Source organism: Harpia harpyja, chromosome 12 (assembly GCF_026419915.1).
Source record: "Harpia harpyja isolate bHarHar1 chromosome 12, bHarHar1 primary haplotype, whole genome shotgun sequence".
NCBI classification, from domain to species: domain Eukaryota; kingdom Metazoa; phylum Chordata; class Aves; order Accipitriformes; family Accipitridae; genus Harpia; species Harpia harpyja.
This window is the reverse complement of record NC_068951.1, coordinates 8,106,343-8,121,191: the sequence shown is the minus strand read 5'-3', so window position 1 is coordinate 8,121,191 and position 14,849 is coordinate 8,106,343. Positions and strand designations below refer to the sequence as shown.

General features: G+C 52.8%; 1 protein-coding gene across 1 annotated transcript in view; it reads right to left on the bottom strand.

Moving 5' to 3' along the window:
• DTX2 (deltex E3 ubiquitin ligase 2) overlaps positions 1-5,816 on the bottom strand; it is a 40,108-nt gene extending 34,292 nt beyond the window's left edge. The window contains 2 exon segments of the mRNA XM_052803580.1: positions 459-847; positions 4,005-5,816. Coding sequence (XP_052659540.1) covers positions 459-847; positions 4,005-4,015 — 400 coding nt within the window. The 5' untranslated portion in view covers positions 4,016-5,816.
• Between the last annotated feature and the right edge of the window lie 9,033 nt (positions 5,817-14,849).

Sequence of the window (14,849 nt, the reverse complement as noted above, 5' to 3'; positions counted from 1 at the left end):
CGGCATGCCAAGGTAAAGCAGCTGGCACTCCAGTTGCAGAGGGAACAAGGGATTCAAACGGGGGGGGTCTGAATTGTAAAAAGGCCTTTTTATGCGAGTGGTCTTGAATGGATGTGGATGGGGGCAGGAAGAAAGTTTCCAGCTCTGAGGGCTCTGGCTCACAAGCTCTGAGCTCCAGAGGTCCCGTGATGAGGCTCCTTAAGACATCACTGCCACCTGCCTGCACCCAGCCCCACAGATTCACACCAGCCAACAGTGATCTTCTCACATGCTAATACACTGGGTGGCAGATAGCATCAGGAGAGAAGCAGACATGCCACCCCTCAAAGAACTGCCCAGCAGTGGCAGCAGACAGCAGAGCTTTGTAGGGCTCTCCTACACAGAACGAGGCCCCACTTATCTCCAAGCATACAAGCAGCCTCATCAAAACCCCAGCACGGGCAGGGAAGCTCCCTTACCTGTATCCTGCCGGAACTGCGTCAAGCTTGGGATGTCGATGACGTAGGGGGCCAAGACAGGATCCGCATGTCCCAAAGGGATGCTGCTGACAAGCCCCGACCCCGAACGCCGGCCCTTCTGCTGAGAGGCCTGAAAAACCTGTTCAATGTAGCTGCAGACATTGCCTCGGTATGGCCTCCACCTGCCAAATTCATCCTGCCATTCCCACACCGCCACTGCTGTGGAGTTGCTGCTGTGTCCTGGGGCAGAACCGGGGAGACCGGATGGCCCAGCTGAACTGCTTCCCGCTCCCTGAGCTGCTGCCATGTTCCTCCCTGAGGTCTGGGCACGCCGTGATTGGAAGTGGCAGCTGCGCTGGCTGGCCTTACACCATTTTCTTTTGGGGGACCTGCAGCAAGAAACAAAGAGAGCACACGGAGCTGAGAATGATACCCCAAATCCACCCCACCCTGCATCCATACCACACAAGCCATTTAAGAGTGGGAAACAAGCTCAGCCTTTCACAGAAGATGCTCACTATGCATTTAGACTACATAGAAGTGGATCGGCCTCAAAACCCTCTGGCTGAGAGCAAATGAGGTACTACCACCCACTCCCTGCCAATGCTAGCAACTTTTCTTGCTAATTTAGAGCAAAAACTCTTAGGTGAGACTGCTTCCTATGGTTTTGTGGTGGGTTGACCCTGGCTGGATGCCAGGTGCCCACCAAAGCTGCTCTATCACTCCCCTCCTCAGCTGGCCAGAGGAGAGAAAATATAACAAAAGGCTCATGAATCAAGATAAGGACAGGGAGAGATCACTCACTAATTACTGTCACGGGCAAAACAGACTCGACTTGGGGAAAATTAACTTAATTTATTACCAATCGCCCAGAGTAGGGTAATGAGAAATAAAACCAAACCTTAAAACACCTTCCCTCCACCCCTCCCTTCTTCCTGGGCACAGCTTCACTCCTGATTTTCTCTACCTCCTCCCCCCCAGCAGCGCAGGGTGATGGGGAATGGGGCTTGCAGTCAGTTCATCACATGTTGTCTCTGCTGCTCCTTCCTCCTCAGGGGGAGGACTCCTCACTCTTCCCCTGCTCCAGTGTGGGGTCCCTCGCATGGGAGACAGTCCTCCACAAACTTCTCCAACGTGAGTCCTTCCCATGGGGCTGCAGTTCTTCATGAACTGCTCTAGCGTGGGTCCCTTCCATGGGCTGCAGTCCTTCAGGCACAGACTGCTCCAGCGTGGGTCCCCTGCAGGGTCACAAGTCCTGCCAGGAAACCTGCTCCAGCGTGGGCTCCTCTCTCCATGGGGCCACAGGTCCTGCCAGGAGTCTGCTCCAGCACGGGCTTCCCACGGGGTCACAGCCTCCTTCAGGCGTCCACCCGCTCCGGCATGGGGTCCTCCATAGGCTGCAGGGGGACAGCCTGCCTCACCACGGTCTTCACCATGGGCTGCAGGGGAATCTCTGCTCTGGCGCCTGGAGCACCTCCTCCCCTTCCTTCTTCACTGACCTTGGTGTCTGCAGGGTTGTTTCTCTCACATGTTCTCATTCCTCTCTCTGGCTGCAGTTTCTGTTCTGCAGCAACTTTTTTCCCTTCTTAAATCTGTTATCCCAGAGGCGCTACCACCATTGCTGATGGGCTTGGCCTTGGGCAGCGGTGGGTCTGTCTTGGAGCCGGCTGGCATTGGCTCTGTCGGACATAGGGGAAGCTTCTAGCAGCTTCTCACAGAAGCCACCCCTGTAGCCGCCCCCACTACCAAAACCTTGCCACGCAAACTCAATAGAGGTTTGCAGCACCAGACACCACCAGACTCGCTGTAGACCTGCTGCTGATCTGCGTTAGGCCGATCCGTAAGCCCTGACCTGAGTTCAGATGCTCACCAGCCAGGAGCGTGCCAAGGCAAGCGGCCACTCCGCACCCCTCTCCACCCGTGCTCAGTGCCAGTCCTGGCAGCGTTACACTCTGACCACCCCAACATGAGCTGCCAGCTTGTGAGCAGGAGCTCCCCAAGCACTCGTGCACATGAATGACTTGGTTACACAAGCAGTTCCCAAAATCTTCTCACTGATCTGAGCTTCAGGGCTACAATGCCAGCTCCATTCAGGCTTCTGACCACTCAGTTTTGATCCAGGATCAGTTCCTTGACTCCTTCTGTGCAGCATTATACATGCACACAAAGCCAGAAGACAATCCTTTACACACAGTCTGCAAATCACAGTAATGCATATGTTCAAGCGTGATCTGAGTGAAGAACGGATGGGAAGGAGTACAAGAGCACCAGGAGGAACACAGGGTGTAATAAACAGCCTGTGCTGAGGGCAGTGATTTAGCAAGTCCTCAAGATCGCAGTATACCTAGCTGCAGCTTTTCAGGTTGGAAAACAAGGAACATCTTGAAACAAGGGACAATGTGCATCAACAGAGACTCAAGACACTAAGAGATGATTTGGGGAAGAATAGAGAATGGGGTAGGAGCCTTAAGACATCCAGCTAAAGACACAAAGGGCAGCAAGTAAATCCTAAGGACTCACAGAGACAAAAGATCACCATCACTCTTAGCCCCCAAGGGATGTAAAAATGCAGACCCAAGGCCATCACATGGTTGCCAAGCTGTCCAAGAGACACCAGAGGTGATATTTAGCATTCCTTGTCTGCTCTGTCATTGCAAGGAATCCCGTCCAGACCATCTGGACACACTTGTCTTGGTGTCCAAACTCTGGACAACAACTTGGAGATCCCCCTGTTGGTGCTTGTGAGCAGGTGGGTATGACTGTGAATGAGTGAAATTCATTTTGTTTTGAAATAAAGTCACCTTCTTCCTCCTAAGGTCTCATGTCACTGATTGCTCGCTTAACTCCCAGCAGTCAGCAGGGAGCTATGAGCTTCCTTCCTGTCAAATGGAAAAGTTCAGGTCTCCCAAGAGGCAGAGCAGCAGTGGGTGGCTTCCACTGGAGGATGCCATCTGCGCAGAGAATGACACCCCTGCTGGATGGGGGAAGATCCCACGCTCTGTGGAGCATCCCATCCATCATGCTTGTGTGGCTTGCTAGCTTAAAAAAGAAAGAGAAAAAGATTGAGAGAAGAACAGACACGCCCACATGTCTGCATTTATAAGAGGAAAGCAACACTTTCTCCAGGAATTCACTGTAAATTAGTTTATGAGCTGCTCTGAGATTTTTACAGAACACCCCCAGCTCAACTGGTGTTGGTAACAAACCGCTCCAGATCAGCAAGTGAAGACCCTGGTCTCTCCAACTGATCTTTTCCATGTAATTCGTTCTCCCCTAATGCACCAAGGACAGTTATTATACTGCTGAAAACAGCAAATTAAAACTTGAGGTATCAAACCCCACACCTGCCTCTGCCAGTTCTTTTTATGGCAAGTTTCACACCAACACATCTCCTCCTCAGGGATCGCTAGCACATGTCCATGCTCAGCTCAGACCACTGTGAGCCAAAGCAGGGCTGCAGGGTTTTCTGTCGTACCCACCTGCATTAGGTGCTCTAAACCCCAAATAGAGAACCAAGACCTTTTTCCCCCCTAAAGTTGTTGTTACCAAATATCCATCTGCACATTCAACAGCCCCAAGCAGAGCAGGAGAGCAGCAGGAGGCTGTTTGGAGGGAGTTGGCGATTGATTTTCCTTCCTTTCTGAAACACAGCAGCAGGAAATGGAAAAAAGAGGGCATCCCAGCAGAAAAGCCGCCTCCTTCACGTACCACCTTGCACTCACTGGGACACTGGCCGAGAACAGCTGGGTGACAAAAGCCTATTGCTCTCTCCCTCGGATGGCAGCGATGCTTTGAATCCTGGACCACACACAAAGGTACCCAGACTGGCTGCACGTGAACGTCGCGTGCGCCGACATTCGCTTCCCCATCAGAATGGAAAAATATTTCCTGCGCTGGGACTGCTGGTCCAAAGGAGGAGCAAGGGGCGTATTTCAGCCTCCTGCCAGTTCTCGCTGCTGAACGCTGCTCGAGCCAGCAGCTGTTTGCACGGATTGGGAAGCGAGGAATGCGGGAGAGCTTCAGTAAGCCAAAATTACACGAGTCCCTGAGCTAAGGCAAACAAGAGAAAGAAAAGTCCTGAAGTTGCAGTTCCTTTCCCCTCTCCATGAATTCAGCAGCGCACAAACATTAAAAGCTGAGAAATTCAATACCAGAGCTGCTCGTACAGTTTTCAGCCTACCCCCTTGGGCTGCTGTGTGTGTTACACCAAGGCAGAGAGGGTTTGGGGTAGGCAGCTAGCAGAGCTGCGTGCAGATGGCTGGCTGCGGCTTGGGATGTGTTACACATCCCACTTCGCCAGCATTGCGTTTTGGATGCTAGCAGCAACAGTTCAGCTGCACCAGCTCCTTCACGCTGGCTCTGTCCTGGGAAGATTGGCAGCCCAGAGAGAGAGTAGCTACACGTCTTTGCTAAAATCCCATGGACTATAACACTTCACCTCGAGCTTTAAAAGTGACTTGAAAAGCTAAAAGTGATACCAACCTCTAAAAGCTATGTTTATTCAGCAAACAGTCCTGGCTCAAATCAGAAATCCTATGAGCCACCTTGCCACAAATGAAAACAAAATCCTGACTACTTGAAGTGCAAACTTAAATATTCCGGCCAACAGCCCTCCACTTAAGAGGTAATTTGTAACATGGGCTCAGATCTTGAATTTGGATTTGTTTGGTTGGATCTTTATGCCCCAGCACAACCTCTGAAACATTTGCCCACATGGCTTTAATCAGGGCCTTGGACAGGAAAAGAACCGGGTGCATTTCAGTTGTGTTTCCCAGCAGATTCACTCCCTGCTCCTCAAGCTCCAGCAAATGGTGGTGAGAAAGCTGGGGAGGGGCAGGTGGGAATTAAAGCGTTTGAAAGACATGTTTAATTCTCAAACCTGCTCTACTTCCAGAAAGCAGAGTTTTCTTTCACTTTAAATGTAGGATCTTAACATTCACAGGTCTGAGATGATTTCTAAAAACACCGAGTCCCTTTTTAAGTCTCTGAACTGAAATTGCCAGTGCTGATAAAAGTTTAAATGGTATGCCAGCTTGTACCTGGAAAAGAAGGGGCCTCAGGAGCCCTTGAGCTGGGCTACATTAAAAAAAAAAAAACAAACCACCAGATTGGTAAAACAGAGACTTTTCAGCAGGTTGCTCAGAAAAGAGGGTGCCCAGGAGGGATTTGTTAAGCACCACTAATACCACATGAGATATGGGACTGGAAGGTCTACAAAGAGCCCATGGGAAAAGATTACACACGGATTAGGAGAGCACATAATGCACCATGAGGCCGTGGGGCTGTAATAAGCCCATGACCCTGCGCAGGGTGCACGACCGGAACAGCATTACAGGTGCCCTGCGCCACCCTGACTCCAAATCACCCAGCCAGGGCCCCCGCAGCACACACCCCCCCCCCCCCCCCATCGTCTGATCTGCACTTCTGGGCCCAGCACAACCTGAACCGTGAACACAGTGATGCAACAGGGTTTGAAGCTCTTGCCAGGTAACTCATATCTAAACACATCTTCCCGTACACGAGCAGCCAGCACCGACTAGCACACAGCTAGCAGCAACCCAGGAGTAAGAACAGAGCAAGGCAGTAGAGAGGAGATCGCAGTAATAACTCCAACCACGCAGATCAATCTGCCCTCGACACAGTCCTGCCTTCTTCCAGCCTTTGCTGATCCTCGCAGCACAAGGTGGCTGGGTTGACAACCAAAAGGGCAGAAGAAATAAAACCCGACCGCTCCAAACCTGGACTTCTTCCATTCAAAACAAGCTTCAAGAGAGTTCCCTTCAGAGGAGAAAAAGATCGCAACTGAAGCGGAACAAAGCGTTTGCTTATCAGCTAGGCAGAGGGCTTATTTCAGGCATGAACGAGCAGGACAGCCGAGACAGAGAGAAGAGGGCAGGTACACCTGAACACAGGATCACACCAAACCCAGCCTCCCACTCGCTCCCTCCAGGGTCCTTCTGGGCACCGAAGCAAATTATTTATTTGTGGGGAGACCGTTTACTTGTGGGGGTGCGAACCTGGCAAGATCTGGAGGGCTCCTCCAGCTTCCCGAAAGCTTCAGCTAGCACCAGGAGGGCTCTTCGCCTGCTTTTAGCCGGGCGGCGGGGCCGGATTGCCGGGAAGGGCAAAGCCAAGTCCTGCCGAGGGGAGCTGGTGACCCAGGGCCAGCCTGGCCGCTCCGCCGCGGTCGCAGGGCCACCGGAGAGCTCAAGCCGACCCCGGCAGCTCTCAGCAGCACCGACAGACCCACCGGAGCCGAGGCAGCCGGACGCCTGCGGGCTTCGACACGGCACCCCCCGGCTTCAAGCACCCGCTTACCCCGGGGTAAGACCCCCCTCACGGGCCCACCCCGAGCTCCGCAGGGTTTGTCCGGGCGGCACCGATCCCCGCCCCCCCCGGGGAGCGAAGGAGCGGCCGGGGCCTGGTGAAGCGGCCCGGGCAGGGGCAGTGCTGGGCCCGGGGCGGCCGCGCGTCGGTACCGGTCGCTCGCGGCCGTGACGGCCCCGGGGGAGGTCCCTCACGGACGGCCCGGGCCCGGGCCCTCCGCGCCAGACGAAGGGAGCTGCCGGCGCTGCCCGACCCCCCGACCCGACCCGACCCGACCCGACCCGACCCGTTGCCCGACCCGGCCCGGCCCCGCCGCGCCGCGCCCCTCACCCCGAGTCCCGGCGGCAGCGATTGCTGCGGGGCTGCCGCTTCCCGGCCCGCGGCGGCCGGAGGCAACGCGCATGCGCCCGCGCGGCCGCCTGGGGGATGTAGTGCGGGGGGCGGGGCCGGCAGCGCCCGGAGTGGGCGGGGAGAGAGCGTGAGTGACAGGCGGGCGGGGGGTGAGCGTGACGGGGGGGGTGTGCTGGGAGCGGGTGTGGGTGGTGCTGGGTGAGAGTGACAGCGTGAGCGCGAGCCACGTCGTGAGTGTGGTACTGGGTGTGTGTGATACTGGGTGTGTGTGCAATACTGGGTGCGTGAGTGTGTGTGTGTGTGAGATACTGTGGGTGTGAGATACTCCGGGTGTGTGATACTGGGTGTGCAATACTGGGGATGAGTGTGATGCTGGGGGTGAGTGTGATACCGTGCATGTGAGCGTGAGCGTGTGTAATACTGGGTGTGTGAGATACTGTGTGCGTGGTACTGTGTGAGTGTGTGTTACTGCACATGCGTTGAGCGTGATACTGGGTGTACATGAGTGTGATGCTGGGAGTGTGTGATGTGTGCATGTCTAATGCTGGTTGTGTGAGATACTGCGTGTGTGTGAGCGTGATACGGTGTGAGTGCATGTGTGTGTGTTACTGCACGTGCGTAGTGTGATACTGTGGGTGAGTGTGATACTCTGTGCGAGTGTGAGCACGTGTGCATATCACACTGTGTGTGTGATACTCTGTGAGTGTGCGCTACCACGTGTGCGAGATTCTCTGTGTGTAAGTGTGATACTCCGGGGGGGTGTGATACCGTGCAAGTGTGATACTGTGTGAGTATGGTACTGCATGTGCAAGTGATACTCGGTGTGAGTGTGAGCACGTGTGTGATCCCACGGGTGTATGACACTATGGATGTGTGATACTCTGTGTTTCCGGGTGTCAGTGCGTGTGCGTGAGGTACTGTACGCATGTGACTGTTTATGAGCGTGCGAGCGTGCGTGAGAGGCTGTGTGCTTGCGTGTGAGAGCAGAAGTGCGTGTAAGATGGCAAGGGGCTGTGTGTGCACCCCTGTGAGCAGCCCTGTGAGCACCCCCTGCCTCCCCCAGGAGCTGGGGACAGAGCCGTGCCGCCCATGCCCCTTGCACACCCAGCGTGCCCCCACACACCTCCCCACGCCCGAGGGGCGCTGAGCTTTGCTCGGTGGCACTGCGGGGACACCGTCACCCCTTGTCCAGGCAAGGGGACAGACACCTGCCATCCCGGCGGCTGTGGGATCCGTTGCCCAGGGCCCTCGGGGAGACACACGGGTGCCCGTCCCCCCCGTGTCCCCCTTCAACTCCTTAAACCCACGGCAGCCCCCCGGGACCCGGGCTGGAGGAGAAGCCTGCCTGCACAGGCGATGCCCGGCAGCTGCCTGCCTGCCGCTGGGAAAGCCATGGAAAAAGAGAGGAACCTGCTGGATTAAAGGACTTTTAGAATATACTTTTACCATAAAAGCAGAGCAACAAAGGGAGAAAGAGATTTCTGGCTTTAAAAGGTCTGAAAATGGGGAGAAGTGCAGGAAGGTTGTCATTTCTCTGCCAAAAATCCTGGGGCAACCTGAACCACATGCTTTGCAGGGATGATGCAGGGTTAGAAGGAGAGAGCAGGAGCTAACATGGCCTTGCCTTTCCTTGCTTTGCAGCTTTGAAGATCTTTTTATTTTGATGCTTTTTGTCAAAATCTTTTTTTTTTTTTTTTTTGCTCATACCTAATGAGAGGTGTTGATGCTGATGCTCAGCGATCGATACCCAGCCCCTGCTCTCCCCCATGCCCTGAATGGCTCTGCTCCTGCTCTGGTCCCGCTCTGCTCCTGCTTTGGGTTCCTTCTGTCTTGCATCGCTCCTCCGCTGGGGCTTCTGTGCGGAGCAAGGCAGAGCAGAGCAGGGAGCAGCATGCGTCCCCTCCAGAGCGGAGTACGGGCCGTGGGTGTCCCCAGGACAGGTGACACTGGGGTCTTCTCCTGCCACTGGTTCTGCAGTATCTTGGGTCCAGGATACAGAATTTGTTCCTTTTAGAGAAACACTAGGCATACTTACGCTCCTGGTGTTGTTACCTCCATCCCTGTGGTTCAGCAGAGCCTGTGACATCTATGTCTCATTAGAGGTGCAGTCTCTAACGAAGCTTAATGCTTCTGGATGTCGTCTGTGGGAGCTGCTTTCTAGACACTGACTCATCCCGTCGAAGGTGGCGTGTGACTCCTGGGGGGGCTGTGACCACCCGGAGCCAGATTTGGCCAGGGATTGATCGGCTGCTCAGCTATGGCCTTGAGGAGAGTTATTTTCAGTTTCATTTACATTCATGTGAATGTAAATGTAAAAAACCCCTGGAGATTACTGCCATGGTTGTTATTTGAGCACAGGATGAGGATTGTTAAATAAAATACATGTGTGCAGCAGATATCTCTAACAATAGAGCACTGCTTCCTTCCAGCTGCCTGCTTCATCTTGATCAGACCCCTTGCAAGACATATGTGTTGATTTAGAGATGACATTAATTCTGGAACACCTTGCAGGTACGCAAATTACTTCTTAATACTGTGTCAGAGGTAGGTCAGACCCCACCTGGGCTTTTCTCTTGATGGGTGCTTGTCCTGGTTTCGGCTGGGATAGAGTTAATTTTCTTCCTAGTAGCTGGTACAGTGTTATGTCTTGGGTTCAGTGTGAGAAGAATGTTGATAACACACTGATGTTTTCAGTTGTTGCTAGGTAGTGTTTGTACTAAGTCAAGGATTTTTCAGCTTCTCATGCCCAGCCAGCAAGCAGGCTGGAGGGGCACAAGAAGCTGGGAGGGGACACAGCCAGGGCAGCTGACCCAAACTGGCCAAAGGGGTATTCCATACCATGGGACGTCATGCCCAGTATATAAACTGGGGGGAGTTGTCCTGCGTGGGGATTGCTGCTCGTGAACTAACTGGGCATCAGTCGGCGAGTGGTGAGCAATTGCATTGCACTTCACTTGTTTTGTATATTTCATTCCTTTTATTATTATTATTATTGTAATTTTATTATTGTTGTTATTATTTTCTTCCTTTCTGTTCTATTAAACTGTTCTTATCTCAACCCATGAGTTTTACTTTTTTTTTCCCTGATTCTCTCCCCCATCCCACTGGGTCGGGGGGAAGTGAGTGAGCGGCTGCGTGGTGCTTAGTTACTGGCTGGGGTTAAACCATGACAGAGCTTCAGCAGCTGATGTCAAAACCACCACCAAGACATTTCAAAATCAGGAAGCATTCGCCAGTCCTTATCAAATGACTTTAAACTTCCCCAGACTTTACACCCAGCCGAACTGATTCACCCTCGACGTGCTGTGATACACCTCCTCCAGAGGTGCTCCGAAAGGCTTATAAAAATAAAGTACATTATGCTTGAAAGCAATAACGATAGCAAAAATAGCATATAGAACCAGCTTACACCATGGGCATGGAGGGATATTATAAAACTCTGCTTCCTGGGTTAAATACAGGGGACTCATCTTTACAGAGCTGATATAGGGTCAGTTTTCTGCTTACAGAAAATGTATAGCACCAAGCACATAACCATTGCAACTGCCGTAAAAATCCTTCGGAGCTGTATCTCCCTGCAGTTCAGGCTCATATGCAAATGCCCATGGATTTCTCTGTGCCAGGATGGATGAGGCTGTCACATGCTTAAGTTCAAAATACTCACAAAGTACTAATAATTGCCAAATGTGATTGATAGCCTGCTTGTAATATGTCTGTTTAAGCAGTAAGTTTCACATTTACAACTCAGGTGCTTAGAATTCCTGTCTCCTCCGGCTGTAATTAGGAACCAAAGAGCAATGCGAAGGTTTTTTTCCTTTCTACCTCAATACACCCAAGCCTGAAAAATAGATAGGTACACTTTATAAAGCTGTGCTGGGAGCAGATCCTGATTCCTGTGGTTGCATGGGTGGACAAGCATTAAATATCCCCTGATCCTAAATAGGAAAAGTTTTCAGGGAGAATCAAGGATGGTGAAGAACAGATTATATCAAGCCTGGCAGAGCTACACGGCATGGCTGGAAGATGAAGAGATGCTGCAAGTAAGGAGCAAGGAGTCCTGGCTGATGAGGGAACTTGGGCAAGGGCTTTGGATGATGCTACGGGGTGAGAAGGGTGTTAGAGATAAGGGCTGCAGGGTGTCTATAGGGTTGTGGAAGAGCAGAGGTGCACTGGGTGTAGTTACCAGGAGAAGGGAAGGGCTGTACAATGGGGATAAACCAGCCAGGTGGTGGCTGAGCTGTGGGAAGAATCTAGAAGTGCGTTGGATTTATTTTCTTATTATTATTATATTTTGTTATTTATTTTTGAGCAGGGATTGATGAGCTGATCTGGTAGGACATCTTGCATCATGGTACATGGAAGGTTCTGCGAGGCATGGTAGATGGCTAAGGTGTCTCATCTCAGCAATAGGAGCGCTTTGCTGGACCTCAGTCATCTTCTTCTCATACCTCTCCCCCACTTGTCCAAGCCACAGCTGTATGCCATGATGGTCCAACAGCCTGGAAGGGGTTACCGAGGCATCACGTACAACACGAACCCTGGGTCTGATGAACAGCTGAGCCCATCAGACCCTGCCGCACAAGTTCCTTCAACTATTTTGTTTGAGGGTGGCTGCAAAGATGCTCGATGCTCTTTGAGCATGAAAGGTGAGCCTCAGTGTCTGGTTCTCCTTACAGACCTCATTTACTATTTACGGGGTTGCAGACTGCATAGTCCTCACTGCCTGCAAAAATATTTGATATGATTGTTGATATGATTTTTACCCTAATGATCCACAGAGTTTAACAGAGTCCCTTATGCTTTTTTTCAGCTGGATCCCTTGTTTCCCACCCTCACACACTGAAACAACCTTCTCTGCATGCTCCCCAAATCAGTATGCCAAGCAGCGAGTCCTCCAGCATAGGATCACCTTCTGTCTGAGCCGTCCGCACACCAGGGTAACTAGCCAAATATTTGTCTTCTCCCTGTTTCTTTTCTTGCAGCGAGGCTGGAAGGCTGTTGAATTAATTTCTCCATGGCTGCTCCATCTCACGTGTTTTTGACTCAAGGTCCTACACTAATGTGCATAAAACCTGATGCCTGAGGCTCTGTTAAATTGCCAGGGTTAGCCTCGTGCTCTGGGGAATAGCCTGGCCACTTAGAAAACTGTCTGTCCAAGCTATGCTGGGATTGCTGCAGCACTCTGAATTCACAGCCCACTTGATTTCAGATTAATTTCCCCAAGCAGACAAACCCAAAGTGACAGGAATTAGGAAGAAATTCCTCTGCAGGCAGAGGATAATAGGTGAAATTTCATTTCATTTTCCTCTGCGGCAGCTGCTGCCAGTCCCTGCCAGGGACCGATTAGACAAAGCAGAGATAGGATCTGTTACGGCCATCCTGCTCTTACTGGGTGACCTTGCTCTCCGACACCTGGGATTTAGCTGCTGAAGGGGACACGTTCCCGGTCCCTGCTGGTGGTGGGAGATGCCCCGTGAGCTCTGCTAAGCTCTTTGTGCCCCACTGCCTGCCGTCTCCAGGGAAGTCATGGAATCACGAATGGTTTGGGTTGGAAGGGACCTTTGAAGACCATCTAGTCCAATCCCCGGGCAGGGACGTCTTCTACCAGATCAGGTTGCTCCAAGCCCCATCCAACCTGACCTTGAACACTTCCAATGGCGGGGCATCCACAGCCTCTCTCCGCAACCTGTTTGCCTGTCTCACCACCCTCATCGTAAAACATTTCTTCCTTATGTCTAATCGAAATTTACCCTCTTTCAGTTTAAAACCCCTGCCCCTTGTCCTGTCACTACAGACCCTGGTAAAAAGTCTCTGCCTTTGCAAAATCCAGCCAAGAAACCGCCGGCGCCGAGTCCTCTGGGTCGTGTGCTCATCTTGCCGGCCCTGGCCATCCCTACCTCGCCATTAGTGCTAATTACAGACAGCCCTCTCCCTGCTCAGCCCCTCCGTGGCTCTCCCCCCGCTCTGCCTTACACCCTCTTTGCCCATTGCTTTGACCCCCCCGGGAGCAGGCAGGTCCCTGGGACTGGCACCAGTGGAGCTTCGCTCTCTGCCCAAACCCACCCCCTCTCCCAGCTGCCTTCTTGCTGAAAATGCGTGCCACCTAGTGCACGCTCAGCCGTGTGGCAGCCCAAAATGCCATCCCTCCCTCCGGAGGTGTTCTGGCTCAATCTGGACCAGATGGACCTTTAAAGGTCCCTCCCTTCCAACCCAAACTATTCGATGACTCTTAAGTGTCAGGCTCAGAGATGGCATCTCCATCCCACGCAGGTTCCTGCACCGGCAGGCAGCCCCGTCCACCCCGTCTGTCTTGGCAGCCTGTCTGTCCCCATACAGGTCACCACTCCCCAGTCACGCGCTTCGGCACGGTTCCAGCTCTCTGGACTTTATTTAAAAGCACTTAAGCTGTTGCTGCAGCAGTCCCATCTAACGCCAGCAATGCTTCAGCAGAAGCGGGCTGCCTGTATTCCCCGGTGCTGGCAGACGCGGGCAGAGAAGCCAGTGAGTGCTGGTCCCCACCGACACGTCATATATAAGCGGTTGTTGTCCCATAGGACCCTGCTGCTGGGACCCCAGTGCAGGGTGAGGTTTCACCCCAGAGAAGCGATGTCATGAGAGGGAACACAGAAAAGTGAGGGTACAGCCTAAAGCTAATGGTCCACAGTGAATGCCTTTGCTGTGACTGACCTGGGTGACCGGGGGGACCCAGCTCCCCGTTTCCCATCCCCTTTTCCATGCTATGATCCATGCCTGCTCCTCTGCAGCTCTGGATGCCATCTGGAGCCCACGGCATGGGTCGGCTGCCCTCCACAGAGACGCCTGTCAGCGCCGTGTCCTTGGGCTGCTCTTTCTTACCTGGCTGGGGTGGTTTCTGCAGCACGTTGGTCAGGAAGCAGATTACTGGGAGGAACAAAGGTGATTTTGTCTGGGGAGGTGATGGGTACCTCTCCCCAAGCTCCAGCTTGCTGCAGACAAGGGCAATGCTGAGCAGCTCTGGGGGCTGCAGCTGCCCCTTCCTCATCCCTGCCCTTCCTTCAGCACTTATCAGGTGCCAGAAAATACGTTAAAATTAGCACTTGGGTTACCAAATAGCACAGAGGTGTGCTAGGACCACAGCTCCAGCTGCACTGAGGCAGGGCTCGACGCCAGGACAGGGGAACCAAAATGCTCTTGTACTGTGCTTACATCTTTCCCTTCTCCTAAGGCTGCTGGACACCGGCTGGTTTGGGGTGTGAGAGCTCCTCTTCTGGGACCCCACATCGCAGGGTCCCATCCGCTGCTCGAGCCCTGGAGCAGCAGGAGGAGCAGAGGAAGGCATGGAAGGAGGGGAGGCTCCATCCCGCTGCAGGTACAGCATCCTTCATGCCGGTGCTCACCGAAGTGCAAGTGGCAGCGGGAAGGAAACCCGTAAATACCCAGTGATTTAGCTCAGCAATCAGCAGGGGAAACCTGTCGGTCATTATAAGCTGGCTAACGGCTCACAACAGCAACTAGTGTCCTGAGGAACAGCTCAGCCTCGTGCTTTCCTCCGGCCAGCAAAAAGATGTCTTTTGTTTTAGCTTATGGCATTTTTATATTGCACCAGGCCCTTCTTCTAAATCACCAACATATTTCCTGGCAATGGTGTAGTATGCACAAATGAGTTTCTCTCCTCTCTGTATTTTCCCAGCTAATTGAAAAGGGAAACCTTTTTTTTATTATTATTTTTCTGGA